Raw genomic sequence first — 10,543 nt, 5'->3', positions numbered from 1 at the left:
AGCAAGATTATTTATATATTTTCCTCAAACACGTCAGATGGGTGGATACTTATTGTGTTTACATGTTCATGAAATGGTGTTTTACATGTTTTATAATCATGAATTATTACCCAGGCTTCACAGGCTGGACGACACTGTTGTTGAGCTACGTGGATGTTTGTCTATGAATAATCTCCTAAATAATATTAAAACATGCATATTAAACAAACACACTCACATACTAATACTCCTAAAAATTACATCGAAGCATTATAATATTCTGCGTATTTTGTTTTATTGCACTTTTACCATGATGCAAAGAAATGAAAAAAAAAAAATCCACAGAAACAATGAGTCGAATAAAAAAGAAGCATTTTCACTTTAAGAACACATCATCTAACGTTCTCCATGGATCCACCCATACGTCCATACACACTGTACTGACACAGGACTATGGAAACTTAAGACTTTATAAAACCCTCATGGAACAGATGGAGTCAGCACACACATATATGTAGACCTCCGCATCTTATCTATAGCTCGTACCCGGGAGGAGTTTAAACCTTTCTGCTATGAAACCACACATTCAAGTATTTCTATCATTGCACAGGCACTAGATTTTCCTACTGTATATATTAACTTTCAGCCAGTGACTGAATCGTTGACACCGACAGCTAAACTATCAGCTGTTGGTGATGAATGAAATATACATCCTGAAAAATAATCTCTCCACAACAGCAACATCTGGACATCAAATATATTACAAAGAAACAATAATATAAAACAATTAGTGTCACATTTGGCTTTTGGTACCATACTGTAAATCTAACCTCATATCTGTTGCACTGAAAAGAAAAAAAAAAACAGAAACAGTAGTTGAAAATGGATTCAATGTTGTAAACACAGGTGTAGACTTGCTCATTTGAATGTAACCAATACTTGACGGTAGCTGTAAACCGGTTTTAATTCTGGCTTGATATTAAAAATGGGGTGAAATATGCAGAGCTGTGACGTTAATGAGAGGCACGGACCTGGCAGCTGCTTTTGCACGTGCTCGTTTTGCCCTCTTTTGGACAAATGAGGAAGTACACCTCTGTAATGTAAATTAAATAGTTCTTTTTAACAGAACAAATGATGCTGTGTTACTGATTATGTATTATTACTCATTTCAAACAATAAATATGACTTTCAATAAATACTCTCTTAAGGACAAGTAACATTTATGGGCAAAAATTAATGGACAAATCCAGGAGTTAACCTGCACTCCAATCAAATATTTCCATCTTGAATACCGATGATAAAGGCTGAAGCAGCTCAGCAGAATTAAAATAAAAAAAGACACTATGCAATAAATCATTTTTGCGGCAAACCAATACAACATAGTTTTTGATAATTAAGACAACAGGAAGTCGACCTCTTCCTCCTCCACCGTGAACCGGAACACTTGCAATACCAACGATACGTAGAAACACATAATTCAGCTTGTGAAGAGCGGAGGGAGGGTCGGGAGATTCTTTACAAGTCCCTCAGAATTCACTGAATTCAAAAAAGGGTCCAGAAGAAGACAAAGAGAAGGCGTCTCTTGCAAGACTTTCATGGTTTGGTAGTGCTGCGGTGGGTCGGTGTTTGGGGTCAGCTGTGGTGATACTATCCTACACAAGAGTCAGGGTTGGATATTTTAAGGAGTCTAGGTGATGAGGGGGTGGATCAGTTTCAGTTTATGATCCGGGCCCCAGATCCATCCAGAAGTCTTCGACATCACCTGCGTCTCGAGCTTCGGCGCAGTTAAAGCCGTTGCACTGTTTGTCAGAGTCCAGTCCTATCCAGCAGGCTTCCACTTCCAGACAGCTTATATTCACTTCCGGCAGGCGGGCGTCCCTGGTAAGTTCAGCAAATCAAACCCTCTGAGAAACTCAATACAGATGGAACTCATCTGTGTCGCAGGACGCCAGTTCTGTTTAAAAGGATGACTGGACCTGCTCAGTCCAATCCTCTATCTTCAGGGATTCCGTCCTACCCAGCTTCCAACCCCCCAACCCACCCACCCCCTCCCAGCCAGCTACCTCCGTCGTGGGGCGGTGTGGGCGTGGTCTGTCCCTTGGTCCCTCTGGAGGTCGTCCTCTACAACATAACTGTAGCCCTCCTTTTCAATGCATTCTGCCAGCACATTCAGCACCTGGTGAAAAGGAAAATCATCTAGCTGTTTAACTGTTGAGTGTTAGAGGAAGTTGAGGTCAAATAAGGTCAACGTACTTAATGGCCTTAAAAGGAAGTTAAAAGGAATAGTTTGACATCTTAGGTAAGATCTGACCTGGCGTAGTCGTCGGTCCATGGCATCCAGGTGTGGCTGGATGAGGATGGGACTGAGACGGTCCCTCACCAGGGACTCTGCCATGAGCATGGACAGCTTGTATTCTTCCTTAGCCAGCAGCTGCAGACGCAAGTGGGTCGACTTCCTTACCCTGCAGAAAGAGAGCAAGAAAGATAGCAGTGTGGTGAGGTGCTTAGCTGCTGTATATCCACATATTTTGCCTATAAAACAGATGATGTGAATATCCAGCTGTTGCATATGGTTTGGGTGATTAGAAACTTAAGTAGCCTCACAAAAATTTCTATCTTTACTTTTTTTTGTCTCTTCAGGGATCAATAAAGCCCCTAACACCTTTTTTTTTTTTTATCACGCTACATGAAACCAGCACAAAGAAGGCTTTACCTGCAGCACTGGGTCAATGGCACCAGAATGGACTTCTCGTCATGGGAGTGCTTTCCAAAGCTAGAGTGAAAAACAGAAGCATAGATGGTATTAAATGTGATGACTGGTATTTACATTTCTTTCCGAGACTATTGTGCAATTCTCTGTTTTATTAGTATGATTGCAGAATTTTCATACAAAATGTGCATACTTTTGCAAATTTGATGAGCTATTCCTGAAAAACACAATTTTTAGTTTACTACAAATTTGATCATTTAAAGTGAGTTTTCATGTCATTAAAAGTGATCCAAAGAGAATATCAATCAGCATCAGTTTTATTTTATAAAATGCTCATGCACACCTGCACATGTATTTGTTTTTGTAATTCTCTTATTTGTTACTGATACTGATGCTGAACCTGGTGGAGTTATGAAGCAGCAGAGTTCAGAATAACGAACAGTGTGACGATGTTTACATTTCAATATGGTGAATAACTGTGTGGTGGCTTACCCCCTGCCATTGTCCAGGTGGATGATGAAGGTCTCATTTCCAAACTTTTCAAACGTCTCATAATGATGGCGGTCCATGTTTCCTGTGTTGGAAATCATGTAAACAATTTAGGAAAGAGATACAGTAAATACAGTATGTGTCAATGTATTTTATGTTACTACACACTACATGTGTATGCAGACAGTACATATGTGTTTTACCCTTTGTTTGAAAAACACAGGACACTAGAAACAGCGGTCCCAGTGACAGGAAATCCCTTGTTTGAATTCATCTCAGACATGCCAACTCACCCATGAGGAAGTCAAAGATGGTCATGTCCATTATGTCCAGCAGTCTCGTCCCACTGTCATAAGGTGGAGTCTGTTTGACTTCCTCACAGTAGTCCGGATCCACCTCCCATCTGAAAGTATTACACAAACATCTTGTTCACATTTTTAATCTACTAGAATTTATGCATCTGCTTAGCAGAATGATAATCAATATCCATTTTTTTCCCCTTTTAATATGTTTTTTTTTTTCAATTTATTCTTGTGCTGAGATGAATTTGGGAAAATAAGTTGTCAGTGTTTCTTTTAGCATAACAAGATTGTAATTTCTTGCATGTAAAGATCTGTACAGTTTGTTTTATCCTATTGGGTGTCAGTCAGCTTTGACACATGGGGTGCAGAATATCCTCTGATAGTTGGGCTTACAGGACTCTCCCTCAGTGGCTGCTACTATCAAGTGTTAGCAAATCAATCTCTTACTCTGCCTTCTTGCGTTTGTGGTAGGAGCGTCTCCATGGGTTCCTCCAGGTCTTGCGTTTAGCAAGGGCCAGGTCTGGGAGGAAGGCAGCCAGGGATCCTTCAATCTGGTCTGGTTTACCGCACAGAGCATGCTCAGTGGAGCAGTAGTAAGAACACTCCCCGTAGAAACACACGTTGTTGGCTGAGAAGCAAAAAAAACAGTTTGTTAATGACAACAAAAAATCATATTTATTTGTATTATATTATTACTATTATTCTATTATACCATTCAGTATTTAATACTTAAAACATGACAACACCCTCTTTTTGCCCTTATTGGAATGCACACCACATATATTGAAAGCCCATTTTACACAAGATTAAAGTTACCTAGGGACATTCAATGACTTGTATTAATTGCTGAGATCGTCAGTAATTTTAATCCTGTGAGAATTTTCCATGTGTATAATATGTAAAGTAAAAGTTGCATCTCTAATTAACTGTCGTTCTTTGGCACAAGCGAAAGTCCCTTGATAATACTAATCTCATGCAAATGAATATTCCAGCAATTCAGGGCACAGGAGTAGCTTTGCTCTACATTATGAGCATGGAAAACTCTTCTTTTTTGCTTCGCTTGAACTTTTGCATGTTGAAGAAATTCTTCACTGATAGCAGTTTTTTTTGTTTTGTGGTACATGCACTGCAACTAAAAAGAGCAGAAGTAGTTGCGGAAGTTTTTCCCTTCTAGATATGTCTCTGAAAACTTTTTTAAAAATTTTTTGGTGTGTACCTGGTGATATGAAGAACGTCCTCCAGAGCTTTTTGTCTCGGGTGACGTCTCGGATCTCCTTCGTCATGTTGACAAGCCTCCCGGCCACAGGAGGGACGCGACGGAAGTCCAGAATCCTACAGGACGGAGACACATACTGAGGGTTACCTTCTGCTTTAAGCACAGAGGAATGTACAAGGATACAGGATCTGCATCATGGATTATAACAGTTTTATTTTTATAAAATATCATTTTAAAAGTTCACCTGAAGAGCTGTGTATCTAATAAACGACTGTCTGTGGAGTGACAATGACAACAAGCTTTTGAAAAAGAGCTTTCACCCCAGATGGGACTCGAACCCACAATCCCTGGCTTAGGAGGCCAGTGCCTTATCCATTAGGCCACTGGGGCAGACAGCCACCCTTCCATGTAAAAACTGTACTCATGTAATTTAATTTCACTGCCAACAGGGGGCACTGTGGTATAACTGATGACCTGACTGCTACACCACATGGTGGTAAACCACCCAGTGGTTATTATGTGGCTATGATTCTACATCACACACATTTTTTACTTCCACACAGCCTCCTGATATAAAATCCTTCGAGATATAAGTTCCCACTGCATTCTGGGAACTTGTATCTATATTCCATCTTATGAGGCTGTTGTGATTTTGGCAACTTGTATAATTACCTGGAAACTACTGTAGAATGCAGCTATGTGTGTGTGCTTGAAATGGAGAAACAAAGGTCTTCAATGATCTCTCTCATGTGAAAGATAGCGTGGCTGTCTCTCTGTGTGCGTGCCACACGCCTATTTTATGCATGTGTGGCCCCTGTCGTCAATACCACCCCGGCACAACATCAGCATGGGCTCTTTAAAAATTGATACCCCTGACAACACCTAATGGCCCGGGCTTGAGGGCAGAGACACGCAGGAAGAGAGGTTGAGATTAAAGATGGAAGCGGTGGAACGAGAGGAGCGAGATAGAAAGAGAGAGACAGGTGGAGAAAGAGAAGAAAAAAAACGAAAAAAAAAAAACAGAGAGCCTGTCGTACAAATGATGCCATCAAGTGTCATGGTGGCAGGCAGAGTGACACAGACGCACACAGTCATGTCTCTTTCCTCCTTGCTGTCAAACAGACAAGTGGACACAGTGCCGTTTGGCCCACTGGGTTTGGGCCTGCTGCCATGCTAAAGGGAACAGCCAGAGCTGGCTTCCTTCCTCCAACATTCACGCTTTTTCTTTCATCCTTGTCTCCTTGAAACACCTTATTCCCATGGTGGTCATTTTAAACTTGTGTTACTATATAGTATATTCAGGGTGGGATTGATGGGAATCATTGCTTCACATATTACCACCTGAAAAATATATGAGACACCAGAGGGTCTCATGAATTTGGAGTGACAGTATGATTTTAAGGTCATATTAGGCCTTATGTGTATTATATCTACTGACTGCTTACTCTCTTTTTCCCCCCTAATGCAGCGATACCAAATGCACTCCCCATTTAAATCCAATCACATAATTAATGATGCCTACAGCAGTGTAGCCTATATAAGAAAAAGACAGTGGCTGTGTGTGTGTATGTGTGCACATGCCTGTGCGAATGCTGCTTTAAAAAGAGGCTATGTGTGGCTGTAGGCCCCCTGGGAGGCAGTGTAGCCTAAGCCTGCACCAGCAGCAGCAGCAGCAGCAGCGGCAGCAGCAGCAGCTCTGTAGCCAGGCTCTAATTTAGAACAGACAAAATAAGGAAAAAAATAAAGCACTGCTTTTGGCAAACCCTGCCTGGCTTATATTTAGAACGGGCAGAGGGCCTTTTCATGCCTTTGGTTTCCTTCTCTTCCCCTTAACCCACACATATGCCGGGAGTGTGTGAGCGTATTTTCGTGTGTGTGTGTAGAGGAGGACCAGATGTGTAGCAGACTGGTGAAGAAAGCTGCTGTTAATGCAATTGCTGCTGAACTGTGTCATTGTGCCTGAAGGAAAAGCAGATTAAACATCACTTCCCCATGGTGTGTGTGCGTATATGTGAATGTGTGTGTGTGTGTATATGTGTGTGACCTCGGAATCATCTCGTGTCAGTAGAGAGAAACACCAGGTTTCACACTACAACACAACCTCTCTGCTCATAATAACACACAGCCACAGTGACATCAGCTGGACTTTAATAGCAACACTGCCACTAAAACTCATTGCTTTCCCTCGTCGATCACAGAGCCTCGTGAGGTTTTCTCTTTTCATTAAAGTCTCTCCAGAAGGCAGGCAGGCAGGCCCGGCCATAAAGTGTTAGCCTTGTAAAGGCAGTGAAGTCAGAGAGCGTGGTGGTTAGCTAAGCAAGGAGGCTGCAGTCATTGTTCGGTCAGATGCTAGCAGCGGGAGGGCGGCATTCATTCTCTATGACTCATGGCCTCTTGGAGCTCACACAACTCACTGTTTTTGAAGAAAAAAAGATACGTTTCTAAGGGACAGAAACACTGAAAGGGAGAAGCAAATGTAGGAATAAGTGCACAGTAAAACTAGAGTCCATGGAAGGTGTTCGTGCACAGAAGAGAAATGAGTGTGCCTGCAGTTGTGCCTGCAAACAGACACACTCAGGGTGTTTTTTGACTTCTCAACAAGAAGTGAGGACTGGCACAATGTCCTCTCACTGGAGGATTTTGATCTCTTTATCCTTTGACATTTTATTAAACGTAACCAGATTATGCTAAGTAGGCAATTATGTAACACAATTCATACATTAATTAGCAATTTTTTTCCACACCAGTATGCTTGTCTTCATATAAAATATGGGTTATACTAAAACAAACACATATCTTAAGGCATTACAGGAACAGTGGTACCCAGTTCTCCCTCCAGGTCTGGTGTTTTGCAGATTTCTGTTCCTCCCAGGTGGTTAATGAGCTGACACGAGGAGTGGCAAATTAGCAATCAGGGAGGAACAAAAACCTGCAGGACACTGGCCCTCCTGGATCTGAGAGAAGTAGTTGGGCATGAAGGAGATTCAAAAACACTGACTTTTTCCTCATTGAGATGAAAATATTTGTGGGAGCAGGGCCATTTCTGGACATTTTGGCGCCAGACATCCATTGCGGCCCCTGAGGGGACTGATCTTTTCACAGCCAATAATTTCATGATATTTTAGTTTAACTCAACCTCATTCAGCTTCTGATTTGTGTCAAATCATCATTAACAGACAGTATGTATGTTAGTGCCTTTACATGCATAGTTTAGTGTTGCTGTTTTGACCTGTTATTTATATCCTATTCTTTCCTATACTATTTTATGTAGCCTAATATTTTGTTGATAGCTGGGTATCAGCTTAGATCTGTTGTGGCAGTAAGGTCTGGACAGGATTTAAACCTTAGCATTTAAAAAATACTGACATTTTAACCATCTGCAGCCCTGTAGAGGTGCAAAATGTCACTGAAATAGAGGCGAAATGACCATTTTTGAAACATAAAGTAGCCATTGTTCACTGTAGCTTCCTGTCAAATCATTAACTAGAACTACTAACTGCTGTTTCTATGTGTTGTGGCTCAGCATTTTCATTCGCTTACAGTTTTAGAAGTATTAATAATACCTCAACAGCTCTGTGTAGCAAGATTCTGAAAATTCTACTGTTGTCCAATAATCTGCTTCACAAGGGACAACATTCACTTTCAAATGGCCAAGAGGACAGACAGATGACCATGTGACAACATGATGCCCCAAATACATTGTACTACACAAACAAAACCTACATGACAGGCTAGTTTTCACTAACCTGTCTAGATGAAAGGCAGCAATCTCAGCGTTGTGTCTCTCGAAGTCAGAGAAATAGAAGAAGTCTGGGGGGGTCTCCTGCTCCCGAGTCTGCCTGCAGAGACACAAGGGAAAAGACACAGAGGTAAGGTATAAGTGTCATGCAAAGCCAAGGTTTTCACAATCAACAACATGCAACATATTTTAAACAGCATCGTGAGAGAAGAGTTCACTTCATACAGGAATTCAATATTACAGTACTTGCAGCACATCGGTATTGGTGAATGTGTTATTCTGACATCTGCAGAACTTCACATTTCCAAAGATATGTTACTTCACAGCAGGCTAGTCTGTGATAAAACACGCCGGCTTTACAGCCGTGTACCTAATACTGCGAACAGCATTTGTGAGCAATAACCAAGACACAATAAAAGTGTCCTCGCCTCACAAAAAAAGCCTTCGCGGAAGTGAATGTGGGTGTTTTGTGGGGCAACAAGGAGCGGCGACAATTCAAGGTCAAAGTCTTCCTCTTAAAGCGCCCACTCCTGTTCTCGATCTGTACCTATTTCTGTCCGGCTCTGATCCTTCCCCCAAAAATTGCTTTCCACACACATTTTGCCTTAAAGCTCTTACTGGAGGGAAAAGAGGCTCTTAAGGCTTAAATCCCAGAGCTGATGGAACATGGGCCAGGACGGGGCAGGACAGACCAGGCCGGAGTAAAAAACCAAAGTCAAAGGAGGTGTGGGTGAAAATACTCCTTGAGATTTTAGTTATTTTTCCTTTTATGAACACTGCCGTCTCTTTGCTTTTTATTTATTGACAACAGTAAATACTTTCCAGGAAGGCAGTTGAGTGTAATGATTTGGACTGCAGCCTCTGCCATTTCTGCTTCAGCTAGTTGAGGGAGGATGAGAAGAATGGAAACTATCTTGGCAACTTCTCTCTCTCTCCTCTCTCTATTCCCTCTGGATGCCTCTCTCTGTTTATTTCGCTCAAATCCTCTACAGTGTCTCACCTCCTCTGCTTCTCGCCTTCGCTCGCGCAGAACTCCTCTCTCCACTTTTCTGTGCATCCACAGCTTAATACTTCATATCTGTCTGCCTCTCTCTCTTTCTTTCTCCTTTCCTTCCATTCGTCGCTCCCTTCCTCAGCTGGCTGGCTGATTGTAACTCCACAGCTGCGTGGCTGACATATGCACCAGTCATTAACTAGCCCAACATGGAGCCCAGAAACACACTCGTCCACTAAAAATCCCCCAATTTCCTCTGCTTTTTTATTGCTCTTGTTCTGTCTTTCTCTAATCTTTCTCCATCCTCTATCTCCCTGCAAGCGTTTGACAGACAGCCACATGCAGATGGCTGTTCATCCCTCACTCCTGCGCGGCTCTGTAAGTAAAGGCCGAGCGCTGTCTGTTGATTGTATCGCTCTCCTTTTCACGGATAGCCTTGCTTCAGGGACACAGCTCTCACTCTACATCAAGGAAAAATGATGCAGACTTTGAATGCGGAGAGCAGTCTGGTCTATTTACACCAGTGCTGCTCAGCCTCGCACATGCTATAGGATAGTATCATTCAGTCCAGCATACAGACTGACACAGTGACAACTGTTTCATAGATGGGGACAAGTGTCACTGTTTTATTTCCCACCAAATGTCTGTAACATTAGTCTTGGGAGGATAAATCAGTGATGTCTTTTGGGGATAAAAATGTATAAAAGTTAAGGTTAGGTTAAACTTGATTTTTTTTATGTAAAGTGAGCGTGAGAGGATTAAATCCAATGGAATTCTTTGGTAGAATTACCAAATAGCGTGCTTACGAAGTTCTCCATTCTCTATTGAGAAATGTTGACCTATTCTATGTGTGTCTTGTTTACAATTGTTTATCAACAGCAACTGTAATCAACATTTTGGTAAATTCACTTTCTTGCCAAGCTTTAGACAAGAAGATCAACATTACACTCATGTTGGTATACTAAATATGAAGCAATAGCCAGAAGCCAGTTAGCTTAGCGTAGCATAGAGATTGTCAATTCAATTTAGATGAATTGCTAAAGCCTGGCTGAGTTTTAAAATCCTAACCGATTTTGAAATGGGGTTGCATCACGCACATAAGGAGAAACTTCAC

The 10,543-nt window shown here is 41.7% G+C and overlaps 1 protein-coding gene and 1 non-coding gene across 2 annotated transcripts in view; both read right to left on the bottom strand.

Moving 5' to 3' along the window:
• Window positions 1-287: 287 nt before the first annotated feature.
• Window positions 288-10,543, bottom strand: part of fam20cb (FAM20C golgi associated secretory pathway kinase b) — a 51,346-nt gene continuing 41,090 nt past the window's right edge. Inside the window, exons 4-11 of the mRNA XM_042397717.1 lie at window positions 8,443-8,535; window positions 4,697-4,812; window positions 3,928-4,108; window positions 3,472-3,581; window positions 3,182-3,263; window positions 2,693-2,752; window positions 2,291-2,441; window positions 288-2,155 (exon numbers count right to left, since the gene is read on the bottom strand). Coding sequence (XP_042253651.1) covers window positions 2,039-2,155; window positions 2,291-2,441; window positions 2,693-2,752; window positions 3,182-3,263; window positions 3,472-3,581; window positions 3,928-4,108; window positions 4,697-4,812; window positions 8,443-8,535 — 910 coding nt within the window. The 3' untranslated portion in view covers window positions 288-2,038. The remainder of the gene's footprint in view (window positions 2,156-2,290; window positions 2,442-2,692; window positions 2,753-3,181; window positions 3,264-3,471; window positions 3,582-3,927; window positions 4,109-4,696; window positions 4,813-8,442; window positions 8,536-10,543) is intronic.
• Window positions 5,014-5,086, bottom strand: trnar-ccu. Its single transcript has one exon. It is a non-coding gene; the product is annotated as a tRNA-Arg (tRNA).

The sequence above is a fragment of the Thunnus maccoyii genome, chromosome 20 (assembly GCF_910596095.1).
Source record: "Thunnus maccoyii chromosome 20, fThuMac1.1, whole genome shotgun sequence".
Lineage (NCBI taxonomy): Eukaryota > Metazoa > Chordata > Actinopteri > Scombriformes > Scombridae > Thunnus > Thunnus maccoyii.
The sequence above is the reverse complement of the archived record's forward strand: the minus strand, read 5'-3'. Positions and strand labels throughout refer to the sequence as shown.